This window comes from Astatotilapia calliptera, chromosome 6 (assembly GCF_964374335.1).
Source record: "Astatotilapia calliptera chromosome 6, fAstCal68.1, whole genome shotgun sequence".
Lineage (NCBI taxonomy): Eukaryota > Metazoa > Chordata > Actinopteri > Cichliformes > Cichlidae > Astatotilapia > Astatotilapia calliptera.
In genome coordinates this window covers 37,297,703-37,317,034 of record NC_137427.1, presented here as the reverse complement: position 1 = coordinate 37,317,034, position 19,332 = coordinate 37,297,703, and the positions used below count along the sequence as shown (strand labels likewise).

At 39.3% G+C, this 19,332-nt stretch overlaps 2 protein-coding genes across 2 annotated transcripts in view; one reads left to right on the top strand and one right to left on the bottom strand.

Annotated features, from left to right (window-relative positions):
* The first annotated feature begins 1,979 nt into the window (after window positions 1–1,979).
* LOC113024665 (B-cell receptor CD22-like) lies at window positions 1,980–19,097 on the top strand. The gene is made up of 13 exons (XM_080303237.1): window positions 1,980–2,119; window positions 4,642–4,998; window positions 6,069–6,302; window positions 6,486–6,746; window positions 9,945–10,205; window positions 10,503–10,763; window positions 10,858–11,118; window positions 11,218–11,478; window positions 11,844–11,934; window positions 12,025–12,085; window positions 12,491–12,532; window positions 12,784–12,962; window positions 13,206–19,097. The coding sequence occupies exons 1-13, from the start codon at window positions 2,041–2,043 to the stop codon at window positions 13,267–13,269; spliced, it is 2,412 nt and encodes an 803-aa protein (XP_080159363.1). The 5' UTR covers window positions 1,980–2,040; the 3' UTR covers window positions 13,270–19,097.
* Window positions 16,524–19,332, bottom strand: part of LOC113024664 (venom factor-like) — a 33,729-nt gene continuing 30,920 nt past the window's right edge. Inside the window, exon 44 of the mRNA XM_026171914.2 lies at window positions 16,524–19,243. Within this exon, the coding sequence (XP_026027699.2) occupies window positions 19,099–19,243 (145 nt within the window). The 3' untranslated portion in view covers window positions 16,524–19,098. The remainder of the gene's footprint in view (window positions 19,244–19,332) is intronic.

Here is a 19,332-nt window from a genome sequence, read left to right as displayed (position 1 = left end):
GGATGTGAGTGGGCGTTAAGGCGTCTGGGAAGGGATCTCAAAACTGGATTATAGATGGCAGAGAGTTGGTGTCGTAAACCCCTGCCTCTGTTCAAAGATGGTCGCTCACAGTGGACATAGATGGCTTCTTTCACTCCTCTTTCAAACCATCTGTCCTCTCTGTCCAAAATGTGAACATTGGCATCCTCGAAAGAGTGTCCTTTATCCTTAAGATGCAGATGGACTGCTGAGTCTTGTCCTGTGGAGGTGGCTCTTCTGTGTTGTGCCATGCGCTTGTGAAGTGGCTGTTTGGTCTCTCTAATGTAGAGGTCTGGGCATTCCTCGCTGCACTGTACAGCATACACCACATTGTTAAGTTTGTGTTTTGGCGTTTTGTCTTTCGGGTGAACCAGTTTCTGTCTGAGCGTGTTGCTGGGTCTGAAATGCACCGGGATGTCATGCTTGGAGAAAACTCTCCTGAGTTTCTCTGATACACCGGCTACATAGGGGATGACAATGTTGTTGCGTCTGTCCTTCTTATCCTCCCTCGCTGGTGTCTGGTCTTCTTTTCTGTGCCTCTTTGCTGACTTTAAGAACTCCCAAAAATGGCACTACAACATGTAAAAATATAATATAAGCTCTGGCGGACTTGGTTCTATGGCAGGTCTTAAAGGGTTAAATATCAAGCATTTTTAAATACTTCTTAAGTACAAGTATCTGCACTTCTTCATAAGGACAAAGTGTCAGTATTTTGTCGCCTCTGTTGACAGACAGTGTTAATCTCTCTGTTTTGTGTCACATGTCAGATCAATGTGGGGATATTTCAGTTTTTCTGACACAGAACATAAAAGTGTTTATCTGCTCGGCTCCACTGATCTGAAAATGGGTTCGTTAAACACTTTTGTTCTTTCAAACAGTTTCAAAAATGCCTCCAAAGAGAAATGTACAGAATCTTTTGGTTTCCATTTCCTCGTCTCTTCTAAAAGACAAATGACAGACAAGTGAAGTCAAATGAAATGGGTTTGATTCTTTCCTCTGACTTTTCTCTCTTAAAGACAAAAAGCTGATGTGACAGTACTCACATCATTATTGAATGTTTTCAGTCCATAAATGCAATGATCAGATTGTCAGTGTTACACCTGTTACCACTTGTAACAGGTGTAACACTTGTACCACAGCTGTTCATTTTGCTGATGTTTTGATTCAAACTTGATCTTTATTTAAAGTGAAAACAGAGTTTCTGTAACAACTGTTGTTGTGCAAGATGCTGCAGAAACACTGAAAAGCACCACAATAAACCAACTCTGCCAACCACAAGTGTAATATGTGTAGTATGTAACACACACAGAGCAACCCTCTGATGTCTTTTCTGAAGCTGCCGTGTGTATTAACCAGTTTGTATTTTCAATATTCATGTGTAACTTGATAATCTGCAAACGTGCATTTGTTGAATTTGTCTGCAATAAAAAGTTGAACCTGTCTCGTCACGCTTCTTCTGCCAATATCAAGAGATGGGCAGAGCTCTATTCTCTACTCTATGCTATCAAGGTTATTATGTACACTGTGTTTAGTCAGCAGATCATACGGGCACCTACACACACATTTAAACTATAATGAATATGCAAAGAAGATAACCAGGAATTAGCTTTCACAGTTCATGTGTGCTTTTCTCAGCACTCGTGGTTCAGACCACGCTCATCTTTAACTCTGACCTCATTTTGAGCTCAGCTCTAATTCTGTAAAGTGTTGTGAGTCCATCTCACACACTTGTATCACATCAAAAACATTTGTTCACAGATTGAAAAAGGCTTCCTGCCACAGAGAGCATCTCCTGGATGACTAAGACGTTGTAAAGAATATCAGACACGCTGTCACTGCTGGTAAAACTGCAGCTTTGCTGTCTTGAAGTTTTATCCACTTGCATCTGGTTAACCATGTATGCAAATAAGGAGGAAGATGAGAGGGTGTCATTTTTTAACACTTCACTTCTGTATCTTAAAGACTGGGATGAGTTGACTTCTGCTTTACAGAAAGGACTGTCAGTTATCTACTTGCATTTTAATGGCTCACAGAGCAATGAGAGGAGCAGCTATGAGTGTAATAACAGCAGTCAGTGGATTTGTTCTCCTCACTGTGACAGGTTGGTCTGCTGTGAGTAATTCTACTTTGAGTAACCAAATGTGACAGAAAATATAATTCAGACACTGATTTGTTTTCAGGTGAATGTATTTTTCTTCCATCTGTAAAATGATGCTGTGTGAAACATCGTCTGTCCTTACAGCTCTGCAGCTCCAGCCTTCTGTCTCCATTCTTGAATGTTTTTCTTTGCACTGTTAACACTCAGCAGTTCAGAGTTTTGCAGTCTAATCATTTTATCTGCGTTTTATTCCAGTGCCATAAATCTGGACACTAATGATGTTTGGGTGAAAGACCCAATAATTTAGTCTAATTATTATAAATCATCTGTCGTCTTAGATTCACAGAATCTATTTGTTGTTGTTTAAGTGGATTTCCTCAGGATGAACATGGCCGACGTTTATCAGTGTGAACTGTTTGTTCCTCTTTTTGTTTTCATGCTGACAAAACCCAGACTATCAGTCTCACTTCACCTCTTTCCTTTTTTCTTTGTCTACATAAAGAACAAATTGTAAAGTCATGGCTGCCACTAAGTGATAGTGACACTACAGCCACTTCAAGCTGCACTGTAAAATGAATGAGTCATTTAACATTTGACTTTGAAGCTGCTGAGGCCTGAGCTTGTGTTTGGGATGCATTTTCAGCTACTTTTAATCACTCGAACCTGAAAAGTTTAGAAACAAAACTTTATCTGTGAAATGGAATTTTTTAGCTCGTTACACAGAAAAGCCAACATGTAACGTCCCCATATGAGAACATGTCTCTGTGTCTGTGTTTGTGTCCTTCTTTGTGGTTCTGCTGAAGTGTCTCTATGTGTCAGTGTGTCTCTTGTTATATAAGTGTGTTTGGGTGTATTTTATCCTAGAAGTTACTTGTGTAAGAAATTGTTAATTCCATAGACTACATTTTTATTTTTTATTCTTTACCCTTTAAATCAGAATGAGGTCCAACTACTTTTATCTGTTTTATTTATTTATTATGACCTGTCCAGGGTGTACCCCGCCTCTCGCCCTATGACAGCTGGGATAGGCTCCAGCACCCCCCGCGACCCTGAAAAGGATAAGCGGAAGCGAATGGATGGATGAATATATTTATTATTTTACTTTCTTTTTAAAATCCTGTCCTGTTCTCCTATGTTTTCCATTTTATTTCTGTTTATTGTGCTTCATTTTGGTCAGCAGTGGATGTTTTAAGTGTGTGCTAGAACTCAATTTGACTAAACTACCAAAATACTCCATTAGGCCTATTTTGGGTCTAACCACTGCTCTTCAGTAGTGCTTAGAGTACTACAGTAGTGATTGGTGCCTTCCTGTTTTGGGGGGTTTCTAAATGAATTATTGATTATCTAAAATGTACCCTTTAATAACAAAAACTCTGATACTGACTGTGTAAGAATCTATATCATTGCAGTGACGGGCATGTCACTGCAACCCCCTCTGGCTTTTGCTCCACGGCTGCGGGGTGACCCTGGGGCTCTCCTCGGCTATTTCATGGACAGTGGCACAGTTGTCCCTCCAGTTAATGTCCCATTAAAAGAGCCATAAATGTAATAAAAAAAGAGTACTTTGGGACCATGGTTTCCTCGATTTTTATTTCTGTCTTGTTGTGGTTCTTCCCAGACCTCAGGCTTCAGCCGCTATCCAGCCTGAATAGCAACAACATTCCTTTAGCATTGTAGGTACACCTTTAGCTGGTGTAGTGCTAAGCAGCTTTACCAGTGTAAACAGACAGGAAACAGCTAAAGGCGGGACAACAAATCCGATTGGTTAAAAATGAAATCGTCCATCAAGGTCAGAAAATAATGATAATTAAACACAACAGAATATATAACAAAACAAAAAGTAACGAGGCTTTCAACCCAACGATAACTTACTTTTATACAAGTTTATACAATTATTCAAAATTTAGTTGTGGTTTATTTTTTTGTTTCTTTTTCTGATTTTGAAGATTTTAGACTGAAATACATTAAACTACATGAGCAATAATTCCAACAAAGGTTTCTACTCTTATGTGTTTGTTGCTGTTACACGTGCTTCTCCTCTCCCACGTCCTCTCCTGTCTCCATCATCACTGCTAACCATCTCCATGCTGCCTTCACTCTCATACGATGGCTGAAACATGTTTAAATTAATTTCAAACTCATCTTACCTTGTGCACAGAGCAACAGTGGGTCAATGCAGTCAACTCTAGCAGCCTGTAACTTCTACACATTTACCTTTATCATCAGCAAATCATTTTTCATTATAGTTTGTTTTATTCTAACATTAAGTGAGAGTCTAATTATCTGACAACAGTAACTGCAGGTTCTCATTACACTCGGTCTACAAAGCAGCTGCTCTCACTGAGTTCCTGCCGTCTAATGTGAAGATCAGATGAATCTTTAGCTGAAAATAAAAATCTGCAAACTTTGTTTTCCATGACATGAAGCTAAAAATGTAGCCTACAGAAAAATACTAATCCAAATGAGTCTGTTTAATTTTTGTTAATCTAACTTTATTTTTTGTTATGATGTGCTCTGTGTTACAGTCGTTCTGGGTCAGGATGTCTGGGGAGTGACTTACACTTCTACTCAGATCTGTGCTGTAAAAGGATCCACAGTGGAGCTACGCTGCACCTTCAGATACCCATGGACTATAAATGGAATAAATACAAGAGTTGACAAAAAATTCTGGTTCATCAGAGACGAAAATAATGAACCTGTGGACCTGAAAACAGAGTCAGAGTACAGAGATCGTGTTCAGTATCAGCGTAAAAACAACGACTGCACTCTGAGAATCTCAGACCTCAGAGAGAGCGACTCAGCTGAGTACAAGTTCAGATTCATAACAAACGATCCAAGAGGGAAATATTCTGGTGTACCTGGAGTCACTTTGACTGTCACAGGTAACATGTTCATCCACTCGTTTACTATTTTAAATCCAAGTGTTTGCTGTGAGTGTGTTTGTGTGGTTTATCTGAATGTTGTCAGCTGAGCTTAATGTTCTTTATTTACTAATGGGCAGATCTGCAGGTGCAGGTGAGCAGATCAGCTGTCAGAGGTGATTTTAAGTCAGCAGATCTGAAGTGTGAGAGCAGTTGTCCTCTGCCTGATAATCTCTCCTACATCTGGTACAAGAATGAACGGATCATCACAGGACAAACATCTAATCTTCTTCTAAACTACCTGGATCCTACAAACAGGATTTCCTGTGCTGTCAGAGGATATGAGAACTTCCACTCTCCTTCAGTGGGTGAGTTTATGCTTTAACATAATGCCATGTTGTGGAGCCGTGTGGCAAATGAGCTGTAGATTTTATAGGTTTTCATAAGGGTAACACTACTAGTTTGTATTTTCTGTTGATCACACAACCTGTGTAGTCGGAGCTCATAAATAGTTATCCTACACTGAGGTCACTGAAGGGAGGAGACTTTCTCATGGGCTTATACTGAGGCCTTATCACATCGTTTTCATTTCTGTCCTCGGATGTTGTGACTCTGACTAATATCCAACTCTCTCTGTCTCACAGTGGTGAAGGATGTCTGGGATGTGACTTACACTTCTACTCAGGTCTGTGCCTTCAAAGGAGCAACAGCAGAAATACGCTGCACCTTCAGATACCCATCGACTATAAATGGAATAAATACAGAAGTTGTCCAAAAATTCTGGTTCATCAGAGACGAAAATAATGAACCTGTGGACCTGAAAACAGAGTCAGAGTACAAAAACCGTGTTCAGTATCAGTGTAAAAACAACGACTGCACTCTGAGAATCACAGACCTGAGAGAGAGCGACTCAGCCGAGTACAAGTTCAGATTCATAACAAACGATCCAAGAGGGAAATATTCTGGTGTACCTGGAGTCACTTTGACAGTCACAGATAAAATAATTTTCAGTGGAAGTAACTTTAAACATTTATAAGCTTTGCAGTATGTTGAGAGTTTGTTTTAATATAATATCTGTTGTTTGCTCCCAGGTCCACAGCTCCAGGTACATGTGAGGAGATCAACAGTAAACTCTTATTCTAACTGGAAAGAGCTGACATGTCACAACAACTGTCAGCTACCCGATCAATCTTCCTACATCTGGTACAGGAATGGACACAAACTTTCATCAGACGAACAATATTTACAGCTGAACACATTTGATTCTGCAGACAGTTTTCACTGTGCTGTGAAAGGATATGAGCAATTCCCTTCTCCAACAGTGTGTGAGTTCACTACTTTTTGTTTCATTAAGAGAATTATATTTAATTTTTCTTTATTTACGTGAATGTGTCTGTATGTTAGTTTTAGTCAGAGGCCTTTCTTTTGGGAGGTTTACAATGTTTTCTTTTTAGAATATAAATTTCTAAAATTTGGTTTTGTTGTGATTCTTATGTTTCCTCCTCCAGATGCTCCAAAGCTTCCCTCTGTGTCAGTGAGTCCCTCTGCTGAGATAGTGGAGGGCAGTTCAGTCACTCTGACCTGTAGCAGTGATGCTAACCCAGCAGCTAGTTACACCTGGTACAAGGAGGATGTCATCAACCCTCTCATTTACCAAAACCAACATTTTTTCTTCTCCATCCTGCCCTCTGACTCTGGAAAGTATTACTGTACAGCTGATAATGACCTGGGACAAAAGAGATCTGAAAGCAGAACTATTGATGTGAAATGTGAGTAAAATACATTTATAAGCTGTAAAGACTTTTTGAAGAGCTGTGAGACTGCTGCAGGAATATGGAAAAACTTGAATTACATATCACGAAGACCATGTTTGCAGTTTTTAGAAATACTGTTATTCTTTTTATTTTCAATGGTTGAGTGTGTGAGCTGAACTATTTTTATGCATTCAAATAGAAAAAAAAACAGAATTCCATGATTAGAAAATGTCATAAACAAATTTTACATGTTTTCTATTCATAATAGAACATAAAAAAATATCAGCTGAGAAAATGTACGATTTAAAGAGTACAAGTAAAGTATTTGTTCATTCTGAGTTTCATGACAGTAACACAAGTCCAAAAGTTTGGATGGGGCCAACAAAAGGCTGGAAAACTAAGAGTTACTAAAAACATCTGGAGGAACATGTTGCATCAAGTTAACTGGCAACAGTCTCACAACATGTTTGGGTATAAAAATAAAATCCGAGAGACGCAGTTTCTCAGAAATAAAGACGGGCAAAGGTTCTTCAATCTGTAAAAACCTGTGACTACAAATTGTGGGAATTTTACAAAATTATCGTCCACGATTTTATGTTTTAAGACTCTGGATATCTGACAAACTACATTACATGATACCATCAAATATTGAGCGAATCTAGAGAAATCTGTGTGCATAAGTTGCATTGACTGAGATGAATATTGGATGCCTGTGATATTCAGACCCTCAAAAAGGTAAAAGTGTCTCTGCTCCAGATCTTTTGAAAATGTGCTGCTGTCACTGAATTCAAAATATGCTTATTAGTTTGCAGAGTTTGGCTAACCTTAGCAGCACAGACAGAAGTTGGTTTCTTCCAAGCTAGCATCCACTCCTTTATGCCGAATGAGACTGCCTTTGCCAGTGGGCTGTCATTTGCTTCCTTTCCTGGTTCTCCTTTACATCCTTCCTTCTTTTTGGATGCTCAGTCATCGGTCAAGAGTGCAGCCCAGGTTACTGGCCAGTGGGCTCTTCATCTTTGAACAAGTAACTGCCATTATATATTAATACAATAAGAAGACCACAGACTAGAGTTTAAGGTGACTAGCAAGGGCAGCAATATTTCTAGTTGGTCATATCACTAATAAAAAAAAAGTGTGTAGGGTATGAATGCTGGGTATTCCATCCAGCCTAATGCAGAAATTAGTCAGCTTTATGCTTTTGAAAATTGGAGGACAAATGGCAGGATATGTTTTATAATCTAAGATACAGTGGCTTGCAAAAGTATTCGGCCCCCTTGAACTTTCCCACATTTTGTCACATTACAGCCACAAACATGAATCAATTTTATTGGAATTCCACGTGAAAGACCAACAAAGTGGTGTACACGTGAGAAGTGGAACGAAAATCATACATGATTCCAAACATTCTTTACAAATAAATAATTGCAAAGTGGGGTGTGCGTAATTATTCAGCCCCCTGAGTCAATACTTTGTAGAACCACCTTTTGCTGCAAAAACAGCTGCCAGTCTTTTAGGGTTTGTCTCTACCAGCTTTGCACATCTACAGACTGAAATCTTTGCCCATTCTTCTTTGCAAAACAGCTCCAGCTCAGTCAGATTAGATGGACAGCGTTTGTGAACAGCAGTTTTCAGATCTTGCCACAGATTCTTGATTGGATTTAGATCTGGACTTTGACTGGACCATTCTAACACATGGATATGTTTTGTTTTAACCCACTCCATTGTTGCCCTGGCTTTATGTTTAGGGTCGTTGTCCTGCTGGAAGGTGAACCTCCGCCTCAGTCTCAAGTCTTTTGCAGATTCCAAGAGGTTTTCTTCCAAGGTTGCCCTGTGTTTGGCTCCATCCATCTTCCCATCAACTCTGACCAGCTTCCCTGTCCCTGCTGAAGAGAAGCACCCCCAGAGCATGATGCTGCCACCACCATATTTGACAGTGGGGATGGTGTGTTCAGAGTGATGTGCAGTGTTAGTTTTCCGCCACACATAGCGTTTTGCATTTTGGCCAAAAAGTTCCATTTTGGTCTCATCTGACCAGAGCACCTTCTTCCACATGTTTGCTGTGTCCCCCACATGGCTTGTGGCAAACTGCAAACGGGACTTCTTATGGTTTTCTGTTAACAATGGCTTTCTTCTTGCCACTCTTCCATAAAGGCCAACTTTGTGCAATGCACGACTAATAGTTGTCCTATGGACAGATTCCCCCACCTGAGCTGTAGATCTCTGCAGCTCGTCCAGAGTCACCATGGGCCTCTTGGCTGCATTTCTGATCAGCGCTCTCCTTGTTCGGCCTGTGAGTTTAGGTGGACGGCCTTGTCTTGGTTTACAGTTTTGCCATACTCCTTCCATTTCTGAATGATCGCTTGAACAGTGCTCCGTGGGATGTTCAAGGCTTGGGAAATCTTTTTGTAGCCTAAGCCTGCTTTAAATTTCTCAGTAACTTTATCCCTTCATGGTGTTGTTGCTCCCAGTATTCTCTTAGACAACCTCTTTTGCTGCACTCAGACCAAAGGGGGCTGAATAATTACGCACACCCCACTTTGCAGTTATTTCTTTGTAAAAAACGTTTGGAATCATGTACGATTTTCGTTCCACTTCTCACGTGTACACCACTTTGTGTTGGTCTTTCATGTGGAATTCCAATAAAATTGATCCATGTTTGTGGCTGTAATGTGACAAAATGTGGGAAAGTTCAAGGGGGCCGAATACTTTTGCAAGCCACTGTATATGAACACATGTAAGAACCGTTACAAATGTCTACATCGAAATCTCAGTAAATAGTGATATATAGTTTGATCCGATCATTTCCACTTTCAAAAGTGTGTTCATACAAATATTTGAGACATTTCTTTAAATAACAGACTGCTTTATCCAACTGAGAACATCAACTGCAGCTTCTCATTACACACAAAGCAATTCTTCAAAGCAAAGCGGTTTCATTGAGATTCCTCTAATATTGAAATCAAACAAGTTTTTAGCTGAAGAAAAACCTGCAGACAGTTTTAACTGTGCTGTGAAAGGATAAGAGCTTTTCCATTCTAACAGTGTGTGACTTCACTTCTCTTACTCCTTTACTCCTCAATAAAGCTGATTTGTTTCGTTTTGGGAAGTTTACAATGTTTTCCTTTTAGAATATAAGCTATTAATATTTGAAAATTTGGTTCTAACTATATATTGTATATATTGTAATTACATATTGTATGTTTCCTCCTCCAGATGCTCCAAAGCTTCCCTCTGTGTCAGTGAGTCCCTCTGCTGAGATAGTGGAGGGCAGTTCAGTGAATCTGACCTGTAGCAGTGATGCTAACCCAGCAGCTAACTACACCTGGTACAAGGAGGATGTCATCAACCCTCTCAGCTACCAAAAACAACATGTTTTCAGCTCCATCCTGCCCTCTGACTCTGGAAAGTATTACTGTACAGCTGATAATGGCCTGGGACAAAATAAATCTGAAAGCAGAACTATTGATGTGAAATGTGAGTAAAATAAATATATTTTTTAAGTACATTGTCTTAGTTTAACATGTGGTATGTTTTCTGTGTTCTGATGATTTGCAAAACAATATATTGTATTTGTATTTTATTTATATTTTACACAATTTTGTCACACTTTTTTGGACTAAAGGTTATTTAGGATTTTTTTTTTGTTCTGTGAATGTCTTTTAATAAATATAACACATCAATGTACTCTTTTACGTATGTAACTTAGTTTTTTCATTAACAGTGTGTGTGTAAGACACTGATAATTTACATTAAACTCTTATATATTAACAGATGCTCCAAAGCTTCCCTCTGTGTCAGTGAGTCCCTCTGCTGAGATAGTGGAGGGCAGTTCAGTGACTCTGACCTGTAGCAGTGATGCTAACCCAGCACCTAGTTACACCTGGTACAAGGACAACAAAGTACTGGCAACAAGACAAAAGAATGTTTATCACTTTATCTCCATTAAATTGGAGAACAGTGGGAATTATTCCTGCAAGTCTGAGAATCAGTATGGACAGAAGAACTCTACGTCTCTATCAATAGATGTTCAATGTTAGTCTTTTTTCAGTGGAGATCTCTAAAAATAATACTTGATAACATTAATAGAATGTGATTATATACATGTTTTTTATTTAATGTTTGCTAGATGCTCCAAAGCTTCCCTCTGTGTCAGTGAGTCCCTCTGCTGAGATAGTGGAGGGCAGTTCAGTCACTCTGACCTGTAGCAGTGATGCTAATCCAGCAGCTAGTTACACCTGGTACAAAGACAACAAAGTACTTTCAACGGGACAAAAGGATGTTTATCACTTTATCTCCATCAAATTGGAGAACAGTGGGAATTATTCCTGCAAGTCTGAGAATCAGTATGGACAGAAGAACTCTACGTCTCTATCCATAGATGTTCAATGTTAGTTGTTTTTTTTTTCAGTGGAGATCTCTAAAAATAATACTTGATAATGTTAATAGAATGTAATTATATACATGTTTTTTATTTAATGTTTGCTAGATGCTCCAAAGCTTCCCTCTGTGTCAGTGAGTCCCTCTGCTGAGATAGTGGAGGGCAGTTCAGTCACTCTGACCTGTAGCAGTGATGCTAACCCAGCAGCTAAATACACCTGGTACAAGGAGGATGAAGACTCACCTAAAGCATCAGGACACAACTTCACCATCAGCAACATCAGACCTGAGCACAGTGGGAGTTATTACTGTGTGGCCCACAACAGCAGAGGACGTCATAATGTCACCTTACAGCTGACTGTCAGGGAAGGTACATTTTTTATTTCACTTACTCATTTGCTCATAGATGTCATAACCCACTATATATAATAATGTGTGTGGTAGTAATGAGCAGCTCATGGCATTGTTTATAATCAGTGCATGGACACACTAAACAATAATAGCAAACTATTCACAATCACTCGGAGTTTAACTTATACAAATCTATTAATATGGTGAGATAACAATAATGCTCACAAAACAAACAAACAAATCAAGCAGTCCATCAATTACAACTTAAAAACCAGCAACATTTATATAGAAGAGAAAACAAAGCAAGGATTATTGTCTGTAATCCGTAATCTGGCTGCATATAAATACATGTTTTTATTTTTTATATTTGTTTTTAAATCACAGATTTCCCGAAGGCGGCAAAACTAGCTGTCACTGGAATAACTCTTGTGGTTTTCCTAGTTATTATATGCCTCTTGGTCTTTTTCCTGCTTGCGTGAGTATCTGCTGCACATTAAAAATCACCTTTGTTGGTGCTCAGATTGCTTACTTTTAATTAAGTTTTTCATTCCTCCCCCTGACCTAGAAAAAAGAAGCCCTCAGCGTTATTTCCTGTGCCTGGAAACAGACGGGACAACAACAACAAGGTGAGCATTTAATAACTGAGTGTGAAATCCTGTGAAACTGCATTCTGGTTAAAATTCAATTTGAACAGTCAAAGTGAAGTTTAAAATTCCAAAACACCTGCAGAAGAAAAGAGTTGAGCCACCCCAATTAGACTCATCCTTAACAATGTTTTTGATAAACTCAAATGTGGCTGTAGTTCTCACAATATTCTCTGTAAATCAGAGTTTTCTGCTAAAAATGTCATGAGCAACTGAGACATTAATAATGTCCATTCAGGTGACATCACGACTGATAAACCACCCAGTGGTATCAGACCCCCTGCTGTCTGTGGCCATAGACGCACACTGATTTAAAACTAGCTTGGAATCTCTGGATGTCTAATCTAGCTGGCTCCATAACATTTCCTTGAACATTTTCTTGAACAGGTTTCCTGCACATCTCCAAGTCAGCACACAGGGAAGACAGAGGTAAGACTGAAAACCAGATCTGAACTGCAAAAGAACTTTATACTGAGAGTCAGGGTTGTTGAGGGGGAGCTCTGGGCAACGTTACTTATCTTACTTTAAATATGAGTATGAGTATGCTTATTTATCCCTAAGTTGGTCAATCTCTATAACATGAATATTTATAAACATAAATAAGTAAAATGACTGTAAGTAGAGCAAATGAAGGAAATCAGCCAAAGTTCAACAGGTTTCTGAACTCTGTGTTTTTTCAGTCTCCACCCAGTCACTCAGAGGAAGATGAAGAGCTTAACTATGCTAGTGTCCGATTCTCAACGAACCAGACTGATCCCATTTATTACAACATCCGATCAGCTGGATCCCGCAGACAAAAGGTGAAAGAGGAGGATGAGCATGTAGAGTACGCTGCAGTCAACTTCAGTCCTGCCCTGAGGTAACCAGCACTAAGAATTTCAGTTGTATAGATGCATGCATCCATGTAAGGAAATCCAAGAACGTAACATTTACAGTGGGAAAAACATTTCATCCAACTGACTTCATAGCCTGAGGGTAACCGCTGTGGACTTTAGTGATTCTCTGACCGACCTGGCCTGCTGCTTTATACACTAGAAACATGAACTTGTGCACACATATTACAGCACGCCTCCTTCATCCATCCTATTTTTTTTTTCTCCAGAACTGTACACCAGGACAGTGAGGAGGATCCGTCTGAATTGTACAGCACAGTCAAGAAAATCTGATAAAAGCAAAAGGAAGCCGAACTGTGGACCATTCTTTAATTGTCAGTTCCTAATAGAGCTACTGGACAGTAGATATGATTCTACAATATAATTTTGGTCAGGCGTTCATTGTCCCCTGAGGGTAACTGCTGTGGACTTGATTGTCTGATTTCATCTGAAGTTTTGTACTACACCTCTAGTTTTAACTTCAACTGATATTTCTTCAAAAGAGTGTCCAGATGTTTGGGGAGTAGAGGTTATTTTGTCATTTTCTTTGAAACTACTTGTTCAACACTGGAAAAAACAACAAGTCCATTCAAGATTTTTCAGGTTCTTAAAGTTTGGTACAAATATGCAGGTTATCTGTTGCTGTCTATTGCCAAGATTTAGTGCAAACCTTCATGTCCACCTTCTGATCCACCATCAGGCAAAAAATTCATCTCATACGTTTGTTGGAAGTCATGTATACTTGACTAAAATGTATATTTCTTTTAGTTTCATGAGACATAGGAAATGTTTTTGCACTGCAGCACTGTATGTAATAGCTAATACATGGTAAGCTTGTATTTATTAATATTATTAATATTATTGTTGTTGTAATACATCAGTATGCTGAGTTAAAGAGCACCGAGTTATTGGAAAAGAACATGCGTCCTGTTTCCACTCCATAGTAGTACAGAATAATATTTTACACATTTTCCACGATTCACTTTAGTTCTGTCTGTTTTATATTTTGTCTGCATCATTCCTGCTCTCAGTTGTTTAATTGTAATTTGCTTAAAGTAAAACCATCATTATTTAAAAGAACTCTTCTGTTTCCTGTTGTTAACTCTGATGGTGGTTTTGAATGTTGTTTTAAATGCATTCTTTTCACACTGATTGTTTATAACATGCTTTACAAATAGAATAATCTTTACATCTGAGTTCCCGAGTTCATGTTTTTGTGTCAGATATTTCTGTTTCAAAGCATTTCTTGTGTTATTTCTTGTATTATATTGTAACCATGTGCCTTTGTGTGCTCATGTTAGTTTTTACTTCATCTGTTAGCTTTTGTATTTTGTATATGGTGGTGCAGTGGTTAGCACTGTGTACTCTGGCTTCCTCCTACAGTCTAAACCATAGGCCGAGAGGCAGGGTACACCCTGAACAGGTCACCAGCAGGGCTAATACAGAGAGATAAACAACCACACAGCTAAAAAACCCATCTTTTTAAACTTGCTTTTAGTTGATTTTTATTTTTAGGTTTTAGCTTCTGTGAAGCACTTTGTGATTTTTATCTTGAAAGGTGCTATATAAATAAAGTTTTACTTACTTTTTACTTACTAAACACATGCAGTAAGCGGGGTTATGGTGATTTGAAATTGCTCCTAGGTGTGAATGGTTGTTTATCTCTCTGTATTAGCCCTGCTGGTGACCTGTTCAGGGTGTACCCTGCCTCTCGGCCTATGGTAGCTGGTATAGGTTTTAGTCCCCTTGTGACCCTGATAAGGGTAAGAGGATGGATGGATGTTAGTTTTCTGTCATTGTTGTTGACCGTCCTGAATAGTTTGTTGCTGAATACTCAGCTCCATCAGATCATCACTTACCCCAGTACTTCCTTGCCACCCTGTTTCTTAATTTGTCGTCATTTTTCATTTCTTATCTTCCATGTCTAGAGGTTGTTTTTGTGTCTGTGACTTAGGTTTTTTTTCTTTCTTTTTCTTTTGTTCATTGTTCTGCTGCATGATCACCAGTACGTGACCACTTCCTGGATTTGACTAAAGGTTTGGAACCACACCTGTTCAAGTAGATGGAACAGTAGATAAATAAGAAGTCGGGGGAAGTCTAATGTCAAACCCATGTGTTATGCAAATGAATAACAGATAGATTTCAGTACACCTATTAGTAATGCAGCACATTGTTAAAGGGCATAGGGCCAAGTATAGAGTCACAGATTCATTTTTTCTAGTTGTGAAACTATGTAAATACAAATCTAACAAGACGTTTCCTGTACAAAAAGGGCAGGAAAAGAAATGTTATGAAGCTTGCATCTCTTACCAAGTTGCCTTTTACTGGCACGTTGTTTATTCTGCAGAGAGGTAAAGAGGAAGGATTTAGCAACATCTTAATCTCTTTGAGTGTTTGAAGTGATTAATCATTTGTTCACTGTTTACTTTTAACTTCTTGTATTGTCACTAAAATCACCGAGAAAGCAGCTGTAAGTCTGACAGCAGCAGAGAGTGGATGTATTGTTCTTGTCCTCTTAGTGTCCCGTCAGTCCATCCATATTTACACTGAAGAGCACTTAGCCTTGTTATTCACAGCTGGTTTAATGTAGATTACAAAAATGAACCAGCCCCGTTCTATGATGACTGCTGAGCAGGTGTGTGTCTGTGCATTACTGCCTCGTTCATGTATCATTACAGATTATGTTTAATCAAATATTTCATTCAAACTGTTTATATATATCTGTGTGTGTGTGTGTGTGTGTGTGTGTGTGTGTGTGTGTGTGTGTGTGTGTGTGTGTGTGTGTGTGTGTGTTCACATGATGTGATGGCTCCTGACAGCAATCACAAATACAAATAAAAATGCAATCAGGTACATCCCACAGTGGATTTAGTTCTTGTATTATGAAGATAAAAGTATTAAAATAAGCGTCGGTGGAGAGTTTTCTACAGTCGCTGGTTTTACTGCAGGCCTGTGCATGTTATCATGTCTGTGGTCTTATTGAAAATTGCACAAACAAGTTACAAATCACTTCCTGTTGCTCTGCATGCATCACTTTTCTTCTTTCACCACAACGAACATGACATGTTTCTAAGTCACACATCAAGCATGTCTCATTACTATCTTGTTAATCTTCCCTTTCACTCTTGTTGTTATTCATCTGTCACAAATTACTCCACCCGGCCTGCACTCACTTCTTCATCTCTATTGGGCAGTGTTCATTTCATGGCTGACCCCAGGTGTTCATATTCATCCACCTTCACTATTGCTTTTGTGATTCTTGCACGTTCACCTTTCCACCCGTCTCCCTCTCATTTATACATGTATTTTGTCTTGTCTCCACTGACTTTGATTCCTTTTCTCAAACCACCAGCATTAGGGCAGGGATAGCTCAGTAGGTAGAATGGTCGTCCCTGTGATCGGAAAGTTGGGGGTTCGAATCCACTGAGCGGCTACCCTGAGGTACACCTGAGCAAGGTACCATCCCTACACACTGCTTATTGGCTGCCCCCGGCTCCACTGAGTGACTGGGTCAAATGCAGAGAAAGTAATAATTCAAGCTGGTCCACTCGTTTCTCATGTGTTTATTTTCTATGTCATTAAAGATGTTTGCCGTACAAACATTCCACCGTTGAAAAAGAAAAGTTGGACCAGTACTCAACTTTGATCTCTCAAAGGACTTTTTACATTTTAAGTCTTATTCACACACACACACACACACACACACACACACACACACACACACACATCTTCATTACACTGCACTTGCTTGTCCTTTAAGATAAATTGATCTTAATCTGTGTTAAACAGCGAGACAACTTTAGAGGTGAAAATAACATCATTCATGCGGTTATCTACCAAGTCAGAGCCAACAAGAAGAGCACTGAATCAAGAAATCATATAAATAGAATCTGTCAGACAAAGTGAAGTAGGCTACAAGATCAAAGAAGGTCAGAAACCATCTAAAGAAATTCAAGGACAGATTTAAAATACAATCATTCATATCTATCGGTTTGTTAAGCTTTACAAAGCCTAGGGCTTTGGGACTCAAGTGAACCACAGAGAAAACCATTATCTACACACAGAGGAAACTGGGAAGAGTGGTGAAACTTCCCAGGAGTTGCAGGCTAAAATGACTTCATGAGTGCACTGACTACTCATCCAGGAGATCATGAAAGAACCCAGAGAAACATCTGAAGAACTCCAGACATCATTTTTGACCAGGACATGTCCTTCAACGCACATATTAAACAAATATGTAAGACTGCGGTCTTCCATTTGCGCAACATCTCTAAAGTTAGAAATATCCTGTCTCAGAGTGACACTGAAAAACTAGTTCATGCATTTATTACTTCCAGGCTGGACGACTGCAAATCATTATTATCAGGATGTCCTAAAAACTCACTGAAAAGCCTTCAGCTAATCCAAAATGCTGCAGCAAGAGTCCTGACAGGGACTAGAAAGAGAGAGCAGATTTCTCCTGTTTTGGCTTCCCTTCATTGGCTTCCTGTTAAATCCAGAATTGAATTCAAAATCGTGCTCCTCACATACAAGGTCTTAAATAATCAGGCCCCATCTTATCTTAATGACCTTGTAGTACCATATCACCCTATTAGAGCACTTCACTCTCGCTCTGCAGGCCTACTTGTTGTTCCTAGAGTATTTAAAAGTAGAATGGGAGGCAGAGCCTTCAGTTTTCAGGCCCCTCTTCTGTGGAACCAGCTTCCAGTTTGGATTCGGGAGAGAGACACTATCTCTACTTTCAAGATTAGGCTTAAAACTTTCCTTTTTGCTAAAGCATATAGTTAGGGCTGGACCAGGTGACCCTGAATCCTCCCTTAGTTATGCTGCAATAGACATAGGCTGCCGGGGATTCCCATGATGCATTGAGTTTTTCCTTTCCAGTCACCTTTCTCACTCACTATGTATTAACAGACCTCTCTGCATTCAATCATATCTGTTATTAACCTCTGTCTCTCTTCCACAACATGTCTTTATCCTGTCTTTCTTCGCAGCAGATGGCCCCGCCCCTCCCTGAGCCTGGTTCTGCCGGAGATTTCTTCCTGTTAAAAGGGAGTTTTTCCTTCCCACTGTCGCCAAAGTGCTTGCTCATAGGGGGTCATATGATTGTTGGGTTTTTCTCTGTATCTATGAAGCACCTTGAGGCGACTTTTGTTGTGATTTGGCGCTATATAAATAAAATTGAATTGAATTGAATTTTCCTCTGTTATGGTCAGATTTCATGGTTCAACAATAAGAACGAGACTGAACAAAAATGGCATCCATGGCAGAGATCCAATAAGAAAACCACTGCCACAATAACTTGTCTCACATTTGCCACAAAACATCTGACTCCAGGGAAAATATTGTGTGGACTGACGAGACAAAAGTTAAACTTTTTGGAAGGTTTGAATCCTGTTACATCTGGTGTCAAATTAAAAGCATGTTATAAATCAACATCATAAAAACAGTCAAACATGGTGGTGTTAGTGTGACGGTCTGGGCTGCTCTGCTGCTTCAGCTTTCTACCAGAAAATCCAGCCATCATTTTGTGCCTGAAAACACAAGCTAAGTTTGGTCATGTAGCAATGACCCACAGCAGACCAGAAAGTGATGGCATAATGAAAGTCCAGACCTAAAGCCAATTAATATGCTTTGGATTGGATTTATTGGCCATTCATGATCGTAAAAACTTCCAGTGTGGCTAAATTAAACAATTCTGCAAAGAAGGGTAAGCAAAAGAATTCCTCCACAGTAATGTGAAAAACAGTTTATGGGGTTTTCAAATAGGGTCAGGTAGGTTTGAATAGCCTTTTACCCCTTAATAAAAAGATAATTTAAAAAAATGCATTTTATAATTACGTGTATTTTCTTTGTCCAGCATAAAAATTAAGTTGATCTCAAACATGTAAGTGTGACAAATATTCAAAACAAAGAATAATTACACATCTCTCTCTGCGGTTTATACTTCTTCATTCTTGTTCAAAGTTATGGTAACTGGCAAGACTCTCACTTCCCTTTTCACAGAGAAAACTAAATATAGATTGAAAGAATTTATCAGGAGTACACAGTAAGTTGAGCATACAAAATGATTTCCTTTTTTTTTTTGCCACAAAATTGTGTGCGACAGCTGCCCTGACACCTCTACAGCCTGCAGGCGTTGACCGACAGTTCGTTGGCAGTGTCGCTTAGACTCCTGCATTTAGCTTGCAGGCTGGGATGGCTGGAGCACTCTGCGGGTGAAGGCCAGCGCTCCACCCAGGTGTCCTTCCCCAACACGTAGATGAACCTGACACACAAAATGAAAAAAGAAAGAAAGACAGATGGCAAGTTAACAAGTAAGAGCACCCAAGTGTCTCATAGTAAACTTGTCCTGTC